General features: G+C 42.7%; 1 protein-coding gene across 3 annotated transcripts; it reads left to right on the top strand.

Moving 5' to 3' along the window:
* The first annotated feature begins 2,436 nt into the window (after nt 1–2,436).
* On the top strand, nt 2,437–14,727 carry cdpf1 (cysteine rich DPF motif domain containing 1). 3 transcript variants are annotated; one of them, XM_064938199.1, is made up of 7 exons: nt 2,437–2,576; nt 2,822–2,933; nt 10,520–10,653; nt 12,091–12,168; nt 12,517–13,938; nt 14,144–14,214; nt 14,410–14,727. In XM_064938199.1, the coding sequence occupies exons 1-3, from the start codon at nt 2,464–2,466 to the stop codon at nt 10,646–10,648; spliced, it is 354 nt and encodes a 117-aa protein (XP_064794271.1). In that variant the 5' UTR covers nt 2,437–2,463; the 3' UTR covers nt 10,649–10,653; nt 12,091–12,168; nt 12,517–13,938; nt 14,144–14,214; nt 14,410–14,727. The 3 variants fall into 3 exon arrangements, with proteins under 3 accessions (XP_064794271.1, XP_064794272.1, XP_064794270.1); XM_064938200.1 differs by having other exon boundaries at nt 12,091–13,575; nt 13,864–13,938; XM_064938198.1 differs by having other exon boundaries at nt 12,091–13,938.
* The last annotated feature ends 1,693 nt before the right edge of the window (nt 14,728–16,420 follow it).

Raw genomic sequence — 16,420 nt, 5'->3', positions numbered from 1 at the left:
GCAAAACAAAGTGTTGGAGAAGAAAGTAAAAGTGCAATGTGTATTAACATGAGACTTCAATATTCCCAGGTAAGAAGTTTTAGGTAGTAGTTATTATAGGAATTATAGGACTATTTCTCTCTATACCATTTGTATTTCATATACCTTTGACTATTGGATGTTCTTATAGGCACTTTAGTATTGCCAGTGTAACAGTATAGCTTCCGTCCCTCTCCTCGCCCCTGCCTGGGCTTTAACCAGTAACAGATCGACAACAGGCACCTTCGAAGCATCGTTACCCATCGCTCCACAAAAGCCGCGGCCCTTGCAGAGCAAGGGGAACAACTACTCCAAGTCTCAGAGAGAGTGACGTCACCAATTGAAACGCTATTAGTGCGCACCCCGCTAACTAGCTTGCAATTTCACATCGGTTACACTAGCCTAATCTCGGGAGTTGATATCCTTGAAGTCATAAACATATTTTATCTAACAGGTGGCATCCCTAAGTCTAAATATTGCTGTTACATTGTACAACCTTCAATGTTATGTCATAATTATGTACAATCCTGGCAAATTAATTACGGTCTTTGTTAGGAATAAATGGACTTCACACAGTTCGCAACAAGCTAGGCGGTCCAAACTGCTGCATATACTCTGATTACTTGCATGGAACACAAGGGAAGTGACACAATTTCCCTAGTTATAAGAAATTCATGTTAGCAGGCAATATTAACTAAATATGCAGGTTTAAAAATATATACTTGTGTATTGATTTTAAAGAAAGGCATTGATGTTTAGGTACACATTGGTGCAACGACAGTGCTTTTTTCACAAATGTGCTTATTATCACCCGTTTGGCGAAGTAGGCAGTGATTCGATGAGAAATGAACAGGAACCGCATCGATTATATGCAACACAGGACACGCTAGATAAACTAGTAATATCATCAACCAGGTGTAGTTAACTAGTGATTATGTTAAGATTGATTGTTTTTTACAAGATATGTTTAATGCTAGCTCGCAACTTACCTTGGCTTCTTGATGCCCTCGTGTAACAGGTAGTCAGCCTGCCATGCAGCCTCTTCATGGAGTGCAATGTGAGGCAGGTGGTTAGAGTGTTGGACTAGTAACCAGACGGTTGCAAAAACTAATCCCGAGCTGACAAGGTAAAAATCTGTCGTTCTGCCCCTGAACAAGGCAGTTAACCCAACGGTCCTAGACCGTCATTGAAAATAAGAATGTGTTCTTAACTGACTTGCCTAGTTAAATAAAGGTGTAAAAAATATATATATATATAAATAAATAAAATCGACCACAATCGGTGTCCAAAAATACCGATTACCGAGTGTTATGAAAACTTGAAATCAGCTCTAATTAATCGGCCATTCCGATTAATCGGTCGACCTCTACTGTCCACACTATGAATGGAAGTTTCGCCCCCTCTAACCAGTGTCTCCACTCTTCCAAGGCCATCTTCACCGCAGTTTTTGCACATTCCCAGCAGCGATGATGTATCCAAGGAAGGAGATGATGGAGTGATGGAACTCACATTTTTTGGCTTTGACAAACAGCTGGTTCTCCAGGAGACGCTGGAGGATTTGTCGGACGTGGAGAACGTGTTCTTGAGTCGAGCGGGAAAGATGAGGGTTTTGTCGAGGCAGAAGAACACGAACCGGTTTAACATATCCCGGAGAACGTCGTTAACCAGGGCCTGGAACACAGCAGGAGCATTGGTCAAACCGAATGGCATCACCAGGTAATCATAGTGTCCGCTAGCAGTGTTGAAGGCTTTCTTCCACTCGTCACCTTCCTGTATCCGTACCAGGTGGTAGGTGTTCCACGGGTCTAACTTAGAGAAGAGAGGTTCTTCTTCTTTTTAACCACAAAGAAATCCATGCCTCTGCTAAGATCCTCGATACTTTATTTTGTAAATATTCCAACAATTTGAGAGTAAGGTGAAAGGGACATCTATATAATTTTTAAAAAATCCTTATCTCATGCATTTGCGTGACCCTACATTTTTTCCAATGTGTCTTTTTGCATACCACTATCAAAATAAATATGTTGCTCATATCATATTCACATAATCCATCATAAACTATATGGCAGTTTAGGGTTCTGTTTTTCAGTCATGTAAATTAATGAAATTTGATATTGATGTATTTTAAATAAATTATGTTGAATGTTTCCATTTTAAAAAGTAAATTGCATTGTCTTAGTTTGGTTGTAAAGTATTACTTTGAATGTCATGAATATAATTGTCTACTGCAGGAATCAGCTAACTGAAAAATATGTACTCCTTTTGGACATAGACAGTTGACCATAGTGAAAGTTGAACGCAAAGTACAAGAGGCCTACATTATTTGACCTCTTGGATGCAGCAGTATCACTCCAGTCCACTGCGTGGTGGTAGAACCGTGCTGTTGCACACGTCCCACAAATGAAGAAAAGACCAGGAAGTAGAACCACGCTCACATTCATAACAATGGAGTCAAGCACAGATGCGGTTCCTCAGAATATGTTTACTTGCCATTTGTGCAGTTTATCTACACCATTCACATACTACGGACAGAAGCCACCCAATACCAGGGCTATTGTGTAAGTGAAGTTTTGATAACACTAGCGAAGTGTGAACTCAAGATTTGCTCATGCTTACTGGCTAACATGGAATGCAATGCAGTTGGTCCCTGGCTAGTAGCTTCTAGAGTATATAGTATAGTGGAGTCTCTAGTGGCCCAAGCTAGCGAACGTTTAGTGTGTGTCTATGACTGTCAACTCATGAGGTGTAAAGAAGGTTGTAGCTCTTAAATTTACTCGTCATGTTTTTGTTTCTTTCCCATCAGCTTGTTGGAAGAGTGTTTTGTGACCAAGGATCCTTTCAGTCCAGACGGCGAGAGGTTCCTTATCCTGGGATCCAACTGCAGTTTGTGCCACATCACAGTTTGTGTTGGAACGGTACGTTGTTTGCTCTTATTGCCAAAAATAATGAGCATGAAATGGCTGAAATCTGTTGTCTCATTGTACAATATATGATGTCAATGTCATAAGCTAGAAAGGAATATCCAGTCATTTTATTTTGGCTTAGTCACCCTCACCCTAAAATGCACATAATGCCTTAAAATGTATTCCAGAGTTGCATGTACATACACTATATGCAAATGTATGTGGACACCCCTTCAAATTAGTGGATTTGTCTATTTCAGCCACACCCGTTGCTGACAGGTATATAAAATCAAGCACACAGCCATGCAATTGCCATAGACAAACACTGGCAATAGAATTGGTCTTACTGAAGAGCTCAGTGACTTTCAACGTGGCAACGTCATGGGATGTCAAATTTCTGCCATGCTGGAGCTGCCCCGGTCAACTGTAAGTGCTGTTATTGTGAAGTGGAAACTTCAAGGTGCAACAAGGGCTCAGCCGCAAAGTAGTAAGCCACACAGAACGTGAGCGCCGAGTGCTGAAGCGCTTAGCACATAACATTTGTCTGTCCTCGATTGCAACACTCACTACTAAGTTACAAACTGCTTCTGGAAGCAACGTCAGCACAAGAACTGTTCGTCGGGAGCTTCATGAAATGGGTTCCCATGGCCGAGCAGCCGCACACAAGCCTAAGATCACCATGCCCAATGCCAAGTGTCGGCTGCAGTGGTGTAAAGCCTGCTGCCATTGGACTCTGGAGCAGTGGAAACACCTTCTCTGGAGTGATGAATCACTCTTTGGAAGTCCAACGGACGAATCTGGGTTTGGTGGATGCCAGGAGAAAGCTACCTATCCCAGTGCATAGTGCCAACTGTAAAGTTTGGTGGAGGAGGAATAATAGCCTGGGGCTGTTTTTCATGGTTTGGGCTAGGCTCCTTAGTTCCAGTGAAGGTAAAATCATACAATTACATTCTATACAATTCTGTGCTTTCAACTTTGTGGCAACAGTTTGGGGAAGGCCCTTGACTGTTTCAGCAAGACAATGCCCCCGTGCACAAAGCAAGGTCCATACAGAAATGGTTTGTCCAGATCCATGTGCAAGAACTTGACTGGCCTGCACAGAGCCCTGACATACACACCACCAAACACATTTGGGATGAATTGGTACGCTGACTGCGAGCCAGGGCCCAATCACCCAACATCAGTGCCCAACCTCACTAATGCTCTTGTGGCTGAATGGAAGCAAGCCTTCGCGCAATGTTCCAACATCTAGTGGAAAGCCTTCCCAGAAGAGTGGAGGCTGTTATAGCAGCAAAGGGGAGACCAACTCCAGATTAATGCCCATGATTTTGGAATTGAGTTGTTCGACGAGCAGATGTCCACATACTTTGTCTTGTAGTGTACATTTGCATCTTTGCTCAAATTCCTATAATGCCCCGACAATATTCCAGAAATGTATGGCTATGACATCTCGTCTGCACCCAAGCCAAAACTTTGGCAGTGATATAATTTAAATTGTGATGTTGAGTAAAAAAATGTACTTTTGATTTCACCTAATTTTAACATTATCATAAACTATTTTTCCTGTCGAGAGGGAAAAATAGTTTAAGTGTTCCACTTAAGCTTAACCAAATAAAGGAAAAAATGTGGACCTTACCATGAAATACTTACTTACAAGCCCTTAACCAACAATACAGTTCAAGAAATAGAGTTAAGAAGATATTTACTAAATAAACTAAAGTAAAAAATAACACAATAAAATTACATTATAATATCGAGGCTATATACAGGGGGTATTGGTACCGAGTCAATATGCGAGGGTACAGGTTAGTCAAGGTAGTTTGTACATGTAGGTTGGCGTAAAACGACTGCATGGGTAATAAACAGTGAGTAGCAGCAGTGTAACACAAAGGGAGTGGGGGGGGTGTCAATGTAAATAGTCCGAGTGGCTTTTGATTAATTGTTCAGCAGTCTTATAGCTTGGGGGTAGAAGCTGTTAAGGAGCCTTTTGGTCCTAAAAAACTCTGGTACCGCTTGCTGTGCGGTAGCAGAGAGAACAGTCTGACTTGGGTGACTGGATACTTTGACCATTTTTTGGGCCTTCCTCTGACACTGCCTAATTACCTAGTATATAGGTCCTGGGTGGAAGGAAGTTTGGCCCCGGTGATGTATTGGGCCCGTACGCACTATGCTGTTTTATTATTTTCATTTGAGGTTATCAATTTTAAAGAAACTATACATTGTACGCTCCACAATATGTCAATGTCTAGGTCTTGTGCTTCCAATAAGATGTACAGTATTATACTGGTGTATGGTTTTTCACCACAAAACACGAGAAAATGGCTAAAAAGAGTAGAACCAGCTCACCTGCTTTTACACTATGATTTGACATGTTCTATGTTTCTTTCAAAATAAATATTTTTAAAAGGGAAAAGTTTCACCATATTAAAATGAGAGTTCAGTTCACGTAACAGGTTTTACCTTAAAATGAAGGACAGATGTAAATGAATCACAAACACATAAGTACAATACTAAGTACTTTGTAGAAGCAACTTTGGCAGTGATTACAGCCTCGAGTCTTCTTGGGTATGACGCTACAAGCTTGGCACACCTGTATTTGGGGAGTTTCTCCCATTCTTCTCTGCAAATCCTCTCAAGCTCTGTCAGGATGGACGGGGAACGTTGCTGCACAGCTATTTTCAGTTCTGTCCAGAGATGTTAGATCGGGTTCAAGTCCGGGCTCTGGCTGGGCCACTCCAGGACTTTCAGAAACTTGTCACGAAGCCACTCCTGCGTTGTCTTGGCTGTGTGCTTAGTGTTGTTGTCCTGTTGGAAAATGAACCTTCGCCCCAGTCTTGAGGTCCTGAGTGTTCTAGAGCATGTTTTCATCAAGGATCTCTGTACTTTACTCAGTTCATCTTCCCTCAATCCTGACCAGTCCCTGCCTCTGAAAAATATCCCAACAGCATGATGCTGCTGCCAACATGCTTCACCGTAGGGATGGTGCCAGGTTTCCTCCAGAGATGACGCTTGGCATTCAGGTACAAGAGTTCAATCTTGTTTTCATCAGACCAGAGAATCTTGTTTCTCATGGTCAGAGTCCTTTAGGTGCCTTTTGGCAAACTCCAAGCGGGCTGTCATGTGCCTTTTTACTGAAGAGTGGCTTCCGTCGGGCCACTCTACCTTAAAGACCTGATTGGTGGAGTTCTGCAGAAATGGTTGTCCTTCTGGAAGGTTCTCCCATCTCCACAGAGGAACTCTGGCGCTATGTCAGTGACCATTGGGTTCTTGGTTACTTCCCTGACCAAGGCCCTTCTCCCACGATTGCTCAGTTTTGCCTGGTGTCCCTCTCTAGGAAGTCTTGATAGTTCAAAACTTCTTCCGTTTAAGAATGATGGAGACCACTCTGTTTTTGGGGGCCTTCAATGCTGCAGAAATGTTTTAGTACCCTTCCCCAGATTTGTGCCTCTACACACTGCTGTCTCGGAGCTCTACGGACAATTCTTTCGACTTCATGGCTTGGTTTTTACTCTGACATGCACTGTCAAATATGGGACCTTCATATAGACCGGTGTGGGCCTTTCCAAATCATGTCCAATCAATTGAATTTACCACAGGTGGATTCCAATCAAGTTGTAGAAACATCAAGGATGAACAATGGATCCAGGATGTACCTGAGCTCAATTTCGAGTCTCATAGCAAATGGTGTGAATACTTTAAGTACAAAGGTATTTCAGTTCTTTTTTATTTGTATAAATTTGCAAACATTTCTAAACCTGTTTTCACTTAGTCATTATGGGGTATTGTGTGTAGATGAAAAATGTATCCGTTTTCTTTTTAATCAATTTTAGAAATAAGGCTAACGTAAAAAAAAAAAATTGAAAAGGGAATGGGTCTGACTACTTTCTGAATGCATTGTATAAGCTGGAAGTAGAAGCTTAAGTGTTGTCCATTAGTTTACTCCAATTAGGGGAGGGGTGGTATGGTTAGGGAAAAATGTACAAAATACACTGCTCAAAAAAATAAAGGGAACACTTAAACAACACAATGTAACTCCAAGTCAATCACACTTCTGTGAAATCAAACTGTCCACTTAGGAAGCAACACTGACAATAAATGTCACATGCTGTTGTGCAAATGGAATAGACAACAGGTGGAAATTATAGGCAATTAGCAAGACACCCCCAATAAAGGAGTGGTTCTGCAGGTGGGGACCACAGACCACTTCTCAGTTCCTATGCTTCCTGGCTGATGTTTTGGTCACTTTTGAATGCTGGCGGTGCTTTCACTCTAGTGGTAGCATGAGACGGAGTCTACAACCCACACAAGTGGCTCAGGTAGTGCAGCTCATCCAGGATGGCACATCAATGCGAGCTGTGGCAAGAAGGTTTGCTGTGTCTGTCAGCGTAGTGTCCAGAGCATGTAGGCGCTACCAGGAGACAGGCCAGTACATCAGGAGACGTGGAGGAGGCCGTAGGAAGGCAACAACCCAGCAGCAGGACCGCTACCTCCGCCTTTGTGCAAGGGGGAGCACTGCCAGAGCCCTGCAAAATGACCTCCAGCAGGCCACAAATGTGCATGTGTCTGCTCAAACGGTCAGAAACAGACTCCATGAGGGTGGTAGGAGGGCCCGACGTCCACAGGTGGGGGTTGTGCTTACAGCCCAACACCATGCAGGACGTTTGGCATTTGCCAGAGAACACCAGGATTGGCAAATTCGCCACTGGTGCCCTGTGCTCTTCACAGATGAAAGCAGGTTCACACTGAGCACAGACGTGACCGAGTCTGGAGACATCGTGGAGAACGTTCTGCTGCCTGCAACATCCTCTAGAATGACCGGTTTGGCGGTGGGTCAGTCATGGTGTGGGGTGGCATTTCTTTGGGGGGCCGCACAGCCCTCCATGTGCTCGCCAGAGGTAGCCTGACAGCCATTAGGCACCGAGATGATATCCTCAGACCCCTGGGTTCCTCCTAATGCAAGACAATGCTTGACCTCATGTGGCTGGAGTGTGTCAGCAGTTCCTGCAAGAGGAAGGCATTGATGCTATGGACTGGCCCGCCCGTTCCCCAGACCTGAATCCAATTGAGCACATCTGGGACATCATGTCTCACTACATCCACCAACGCCACGTTGCACCACAGACTGTCCAGGAGTTGGCGGATGCTTTAGTCCAGGTCTGGGAGGAGATCCCTCAGGAGACCATCCACCACCTCATCAGGAGCATGCCCAGGCATTGTAGGGAGGTCATACAGGCACGTGGAGGCCACAAACACTACTGAGCCTAATTTTGACTTGTTTTAAGGACATTACATCAAAGTTGGATCAGCCTGTAGTGTTTATCAACCTCCATGGGTTGATAAATATGATTTCCATTGATAATTTTTGTGTGATTTTGTTGCCAGCACATTCAACTATGTAAAGAAAAAAGTATAATAAGAATATTTCATTCATTCAGATCTAGGATGTTATTTTAGTGTTCCCTTTATTTTTTTGAGCAGTGTATATATGGGGGATTGGAATTTATGCAGACAATTACATTGATGGAAGCCACAATCTATCAGCAATATTATAGCTGATCAACGCCCCCCTTCCCCGGTACAAAGTAAAGTGTGAATGAGGGGCAGCCCAGTGCCTGGGTTTTTAATGGAAATTATTTATATAGTCTCTCTTGTAGTGTTTTCTGTCATTTTAAATTTTCTTCTGATTAATAAGAGCAGTTCTAGCAATTGGAATTCATAGAGACGTTTGTTTCTGCTTCTGTGGCTAAAAGATAGTGTCAAAAGAAAACACTAGTGTGACATGTAGCTACAGTCAGAGTGCCTCGGACCCTCTTGCTTGGTAAGCTATTCTGGCTGCCTAAGACCCCTAGAGTTCCTCTCCGGGTGGAACGCAACGATGTAGACTAAAGTGCACGCTGCCCCCCCATTCCCCCAAAAAAGACTACCCTTGCATATGCATGCACACTAATTGACAGAGTAAACAGTTTCCATTGCAAGATGTCCAATAGAAACTAAATTCATTACAAGTTCAGGTAGGTCCCTCCCCGTTTTGTTCCATTTGCTTGGTTCCTAGTGAATACACCTAGGTTCTAAGCTCAGCAAAAAAAGAAACGTCCCTTTTTCAGGAGCCTGTCTTTCAAAAATAATTTGTAAAAATCCAAGCAACTTCACAGATATTCATTGTAGAGAGTTTAAACACTGTTTCCCATGCTTGTTCAATGAACGTAAACAATGAACATGCACCTGTGGAACGGTCGTTAAGACATGAACAGCTTACAGACGGTAGGCAATTAAGATCAGTTATGAAAACTTAGGACACTAAAGAGGCCTTTCTACTAAAAGGCCAAAAGAAAGATGCCCAGGGTCCCTGCTCATCTGCGTGAACATGCCTTAGGCATGTTGCAAGGAGGCATGAGGACTGCAGATGTGGCCACTGCAATAAATTGCAATGTCTGTACTGTGAGACGCCAAAGACAGGACGGACAGCTGATCGTCCTCCCAGTGGCAGACCACGTGTCTGCACAGGATCGGTACATCCGAGCATCACACCTGCGGGACAGGTACAGGATGGCAACAACAACTGCCCGAGTTACACCAGGAACGCACAATCCCTCCATCAGTGCTCAGACTGTGCAATAGGCTGAGAGCGGCTGGACTGAGGGCTTGTAGGCCTGTTGTCTTGTGTGGACCTGCCTTACATCACCGGCAACAACGTTTCCTATGGGCACAAACCTATCGTCGTTGGACCAGACAGGACTGGCAAAAAGTGCTCTTCACTGACGAGTCGCGGGTTTGTCTCACCAGGGGTGGTCGGATTTGTGTTTATCGTCGAAGGAATGAACATTACACTGAGGCCTGTACTCTGGAGCGGGATCAATTTTTGGAGGTGGAGGGTCGTCATGGTCTTGGGCGGTGTGTCACAGCATCATCGGACTGAGCTTGTTGTTATTGCAGGCAATCTCAACACTGTGCGTTACAGGGAAGACATCCTCCATCATGTGGTACCCTTCCTGCAGGCTTATCCTAACATGACCCCCCAGCATGACAATGCCACCAGCCATACTGCTCGTTCTGTGCGTGATTTCCTGCAAGACAGGAATGTCAGTGTTCTGCCATGGCCAGCGACGAGCCCGGCTCTCAATCCCATTGAGCACGCCTGGGACCTGTTGGATCAAAGGGTGAGGGTTAGGGCCATTCCCCCCAGAAATGTCTGGGAACTTGCAGGTACCTTGGTGGAAGAGTGGGGTAACATCCCACAGCAAGAACTGGCAAATCTGGTACAGTCCCATGAGGAGGAGATGCACTGCAGTACTTAATGCAGCTGGTGGCCACACCAGATACTTACTGACTTTTGATTTTGACACTCCCCCCTTTGTTCAGGGACATGTTATTTCATTTCTGTTAGTCACATGTCTGTGGAACTTGTTCAGTTTGTCTCAGTTGTTGAATCGTATTAAATGTTCATACAAATATTTACACAAGTTTGCTGAAAATAAACGCACTTGACAGTGAGAGGACGTTTCTCTTTTTTTTGTTGCTGCGTTTACATGTCAACTTCATTGCAGGGATAGTGTGCTTGCTTAATGTGTTTGCTACTATTTTTGTTTCTCTTCTTCCAGGGCTGCAGCCTTTTCTACTCCAAGCGATTCTGCATGCAGTGTGTGAACAAACACTTGGACCAGTTCCCCCCTCACATTCAAGCTGAGCTTGCCAAGAAAAAGCAGCCATCAAAGACAGATGTTTCATGATTTCTGTAAGACACATATTAAAGACTCTGGAGGTACTTCAGGAAGGAAAATCTCTAGCCTTTCAATTAGAAGATATCTCTCAGGGTTGTGGCTAGTGTGCTTGCCTTGGTCAGGTGACCCGGGTAGTATTCCCACTTAGGACGATACTCTCGTGATATACCCCACTGGAATAGACATGTTTCTGTTTTGGGAGAAATGGTTGGAACTGAACATAACTTCTGGGCCACATAAGGGATTCTACTTGGTGTCATACAGTTTTACCACTAGATGTCAGTAAAGACTTATTACAAGACTGAAAATGACAGTTCATTACATCCCTCATTCACAGCAGCTGAATTCAAGGAGTCCCAACATCAAAATATATAATGTACCTTGTTTAATATTTCAGTATAACATGGAACAATTTGACAACATGTTAAAAATATATATACTACCAGAAATACATGTAGTTTGCACTTTATGAAATATGCTTTGCCCAAGCAGTGATATAAATGCTATTTTTCTATAGATGACCTCAATGTTTATAAAAGAAGATGCACTGACTTGTTGACCTTGAAGAGTAAATGAGAACTCTCTGCTCCCAAGGAACATTCTGTGGATGCCTCCCAAATGGCACCTTGGCTGAAAGTAGTGCGCTAAATAGGGAGCCATTTTGGACAAAACTTAAATTGTATGGGTCCCAGTGAGGGAACTCCAAGTACATAGGCAATTGTAACCATTAAACTGCAGTGATAGTCAGATTGTGTCAAAGGCAGTTGACGATAGGCGAGCTGCCAACTATGATGGAAGGCATTTAACATTGAGGAGATGTCACTCTGGACTGGAAGCAGATTTAAAAAGCACAAACAAAATGGAGATGTTGGATATGTTGAACCCTGAACCCAACATTGCCAAATGCAGGACCGGTATAATTCCACAGAACCTTTCCCTCTCCCAGCTCTTTAGGAGACCATTCCAAACAAGAATCTCCTTCCCTTGTTCCAAAAACTGACAAAGTGTCATTCTATGACCGATCACAAGAGACTAATCCCTTCTTTTGTCATAAACCAATAAAAAATTAATACCATTTTTATCTTAATGGGTTGATCTGTTTAACTTCTAAAAATACAATATTCCTACAACCATATTCACCTTTAAGAAAGAAATATGAGTGGTTACTTGTTCTTAAACCAAGAAGCTCATTTTCTGTTTGAATAGCCTTCCCTGTCAATCTGATTCCCCAACTAGTAGTTCCTCTCTAATGTCCCGTGTACACTAGAAAGCGGTAAATGGGTGGCCTTGGCGGCATGCAGCAAGAGTGCCTCACTTGTGGGCATGCTGGCAGCATATAGTAGCACGTCCGATTAGGCGTCAAGAATTTAGCATAGCAAATGTGTGAAGGTGTGGTTATTAAATTGAATAAATAGTTTAATCCATTCTCCATTTCATGGATTTATTCACAGGTAAATGTTAATATGCTCTGGTGACAAACTTTGCTACCCTGTTTCCAATCGTCCACATGGTTGGGAGAACCTATTCAAGTAAGTGAATACATTTCGAAAATGTAAAAAAACACAATGTATTATTAGCTAACTACTTAATGCAGGCTAACTCAAATGAGCTGCTAACATAGCTAGCTATCTAGCCAACTTTACATACGGTATAGATAGCGAGATAATTAAATATCACCAGCTACCTAAACATTTTTATGTAACTAGCTAACAGCCATGGAGGAGGGTGAAAGGATAGCAGCCCCAACTGTCAGTGAGAGAGTAGGCTATTCTGGATAGGGCAGGTAATTTTGTGTAGTTCCAGTCCCTAGAAGTGAGGACGGAGATAATAGTAACATAATATTCAGTGTGGTATAATGAAGTCTGTTTCTTGTGAAGTTTTCTGTCCTCGGATACAGAGAGCTGTGAAAGCCTGTCTGCAGATGAAGTCCCAATGAAGAGCAGTGGCTCTCAGTCATGGTCCTGGGGACTCAAAGGGGTGCACATTTTTGTTTTTGCCTTAGCTCTACACAGCTGATTCGAATGATCAACTCATCAAGTGGTATTTATGTATTCATTTGTGATGCTACCCTTGATTATTATCCTGCTATTGTCACATGAAACATGTGCACATGCATCCATCTATCCAATGTTATCATGATTTGTTATGTGATATTATACTTTAGTCGTCAAATTGTATTAGTCACATGCGCCGAATACAACAGGTGTAGGTAGATCTTACAAAGGAAATGCTTACTTACTACGAGCCCCTAACCAACAATGCAGTTTTTTTTATACAGAAATAAAAGTAACAAGTAATTAAATATACAATGGGGTACTGGTTAGTTGAGGTAATATGTACATGTAGGTAGAGTTATTAACGTGACTATGTATAGGTAACAACAGAGTGGCAGCAGTGTAAAAGGGGGGGGGGGGTAGGCAATGCAAATAGTCTGGGTAGAGAGAGATGAGAGAATCCACAATGACCTGGTGATTATAAAAAGTCTAAATTGCATAGTTACTGTAAGATTGGGTGACCAGGGCCATATCTGGGACTGCCTCCTGGGGGAATTCAGGTGTGTGAAAGGCTACCTGTGTCCTGCATAACTTCGTGAGTTTTTATTTTACCTTTATTTAACTAGGCAAGTCAGTTAAGAACAAAATCTTATTTTCAATGACTGCCTAGGAACAGTGGGTTAGCTGCCTGTTCAGGGGCAGAACGACAGATTTGTACCTTGTCAGCTCGGGGATTTGAACTTGCAACCTTCCAGTCACTAGTCCAACGCTCTAACCACTAGGCTACCCTGCCTATGGACATGAGGGCATCTGCAGCTCGCCGCCTTGTGTCAGAGGAGAGGTCTGCTGCTCTGCAGGATGTTTCAAGGATGGGGGACAACAACGCAGCACGAGAGGCAATCCGTGTGGGGGAGATCTTCACCTTCTACTTCTTTGAAAAGGGTGCTGTTCCCTGGCAACACCATAGACTACACTATGCACAACCAAATGCTCTTAAGAGCCATCCACATTACAATAAGAGTATTCTTCCATTTACTTAGCTATGTCAACTGCAGTTATTACATTTCCCAGTTTCTCTCCTTTTGATTTCTACTTCAGGTGAAGGTGCTGTCTGTACAAAAACAAAACAGGCACTTTTAAGAGACACCAATATTGAAAACATTTAGAACAAGTAGACACCCTATAACCCACACCCTCGTATCAATCTGATTGATGGATTGTGTTGTGCAGTAAGCTGGCTCAGGTGTATAACCATGGCTCCTTCCACCTTCAAAGAATAGAAGAGTGGACCAACCATGGAGAATAGTAAGAAACATAATTATTTATATAACTACGCTATATTGTTTGTCGTCTCTGTACATGTTTTCAGTATAAAGTACTCTGCATCCACTTAGTGTGGACACCAGGTGAGACCACACAAACATTCCTGTTGAACATTGTCTCTAACTACCTTATTTTCTCAATAAGTCTATCTCCTTCACTTCATCCCTCTTCTCCTTAACTCCTCTAGGTTATATCAGCTGTGTCAGTGAACCCCTCCCACATCTGAACTGGCTGACAGAGGGCACAGTATGATCAGAGGTGAGATCACTTGGTCAGGTCAACAGGAACTATTATTAAAAAGCTACTTTACACTGAAATACAGAGATGCAGTAGTCCCAGAGTTCCACTGATCCAAGGTCAGTTTTGCATTTCACCTCCTGCTTATGTCTAACAATGTTAGAATAAAACGTCAGGCTTAAATGCTCTCTCTCTCCATCTGTCTTTCGTCTGCAGATATGTTTTGATGTGAGAGAGGATGCCAACCCCCAGTCCCATCATCTGCACCTCACCTGCTTTTAAGATAACCTTCGGGCCAACTTGAGACACTATGTAATTGTGATGAACTGAGAGAATATTTGGGTAGCACCGTGATTCATTAATCATATGCTGTCTTCCCTGCTCCTATGTTCTTACCTTTCCTTTTTACACCTCTTGCCACCTTTCTTCCTCTGCTTTTATTGTGCATTGAAGTACAGATTGAACTTGTGTTTATAATGCATCTATTTATAACACTTGGATAATGAACTTCTTTCAATAAAGCGTTTCACATTCTTTACTGGTTCAAATTAAGTCTCATTTGATGAAATACTACACCTATCCTGTGTTTATCAGATCAATGCAGATGAAGGGCATTCAATATTGAGATGAACCGGTTTTAGAGTATTTACATGATGCATAGAAAGTGTAGTGTTCTGTCTTAAATTATATTTCTGTTTATATGAAATACAAATCAGCCTTTTAACTATTTAAATCCTGTTTCTAGTCTATTAGTTACAATGTGTAACCATTGATGTCCCAGAACCAGGATTGATAAACACTGTTGAAGTGTATAATTGTAATACATACATGCAGACACCCCATCATTCAAAGACTGGAATTTGATACTCCTGGTATTGGATATGACTGAAAAATAATCTCAGAGATTCATACCTGAACTGCACCTCTGCACCAATCTGTGTGGACTCACCTGGTGGCTGCAAAGTACTTAATACTGAAAAACTTGCAGACCAGAGGACAAACAATATAGCGTAGTTATATGAATAGAAATAATGAAGTGTCTTACTGTTCTCCATGGTTGGTCCCCTTGCCCATTCTTTGAATGAGCCACAGTTATACACCTGAGCCTGCTTACTGCAAAACACAATCTGATTGATACAGGAGGGTGTGGGTTATAGGATGTCTACTTGTTCTAAATGTTTTCAATATGGGTGACTCTTAAAAGTGCCTGTTTTGTTTTTGTACAGACATCACCCTTACTTGAACAGCACCCTCACCTGAGAAGTAGAAATCAAAAGGAGAGAAACTGGGAAATGTAATAACTGCAGTTGACATAGTTAAGTAAATGTAATGTGGATGTGCAATGTGGATGGCTCTTAAAAGAGCCATATACAGTGTAGTATATGCTGTTGCCAGGGACCAGCACCCTCTTCGAAGAAGTAGGAGGTAAAGATCTCCCACAAACGGATTGCCTCCCGTGCTGCGTTGTTGGTCCCCATCCAGCAGACCTCTCTTCTAGCACACAGCAGTAGAACCCCTCCAGGTCCTTGTGTCCATACCCATGAAGTTATGCAGGACACAGGTAGCCTTCACACGCATGAATTCCCCCAGGAGGCAGTCCCAGATGGCCCTGGTCACCCAACCTTGCAGTGCCCTACACGGTAACTGTAGGAAATCAGTTTGAAGGAATCTCCAGTAACAAGGTATCTGTAGGAATATGGAATATGTCATTATTAGACTTTTACATCACCAGGTCATTGTATATTACTTAAGCAATAAGGCACGAGGGGATGTTGTATATGGCCAATATACCACTGCTTATGCGGTACACATTGCGGAGTGCCTGGACACAGCCCTTTGCTGTGGTATATTGCCCATATACCACAAACCCCAGAGGTGCCTTATTGCTATTATAAACTGGTTACCAACATGATTAGAGCAGTGAAAATAAATGTTTTGTCATACCTGTGGTATACGGTCTGATATATCACGGCTGTCAGACAATCCGAATTCAGGGCTGGCACCACACAGTTTATAATAAAGTATAATAACCCTTATAACAAATCATGATAACATTGGATAGCTAGATGCATGTGCACACATGTGTAGCATTTGACAATAGCAGGATCATATCAAGGATAGCATCACTAATTAATACATAAATACCACTTCAACCTTGATGATGAGTTGATCATTTGAATCAGCTGTGTAGTGCTAAATCAAAAACAAAACCCCTTTGAGTCCCCAG

The sequence above is a fragment of the Oncorhynchus masou genome, chromosome 26 (genome assembly GCF_036934945.1).
Source record: "Oncorhynchus masou masou isolate Uvic2021 chromosome 26, UVic_Omas_1.1, whole genome shotgun sequence".
NCBI classification, from domain to species: domain Eukaryota; kingdom Metazoa; phylum Chordata; class Actinopteri; order Salmoniformes; family Salmonidae; genus Oncorhynchus; species Oncorhynchus masou.
The sequence above is the reverse complement of the archived record's forward strand: the minus strand, read 5'-3'. Positions and strand labels throughout refer to the sequence as shown.

Excerpts from the sequence above, each read along its gene's own strand:
- cdpf1 (XM_064938199.1), top strand. The coding sequence starts at position 2,464 with ATGGAGTCAAGCACAGATGCGGTTCCTCAGAATATGTTTACTTGCCAT. Across the intron at positions 2,577-2,821 it reads CCCAATACCAGGGCTATTGT|CTTGTTGGAAGAGTGTTTTG; the intron begins GTAAGTGAAGTT and ends CTTTCCCATCAG. Across the intron at positions 2,934-10,519 it reads TCACAGTTTGTGTTGGAACG|GGCTGCAGCCTTTTCTACTC; the intron begins GTACGTTGTTTG and ends CTCTTCTTCCAG.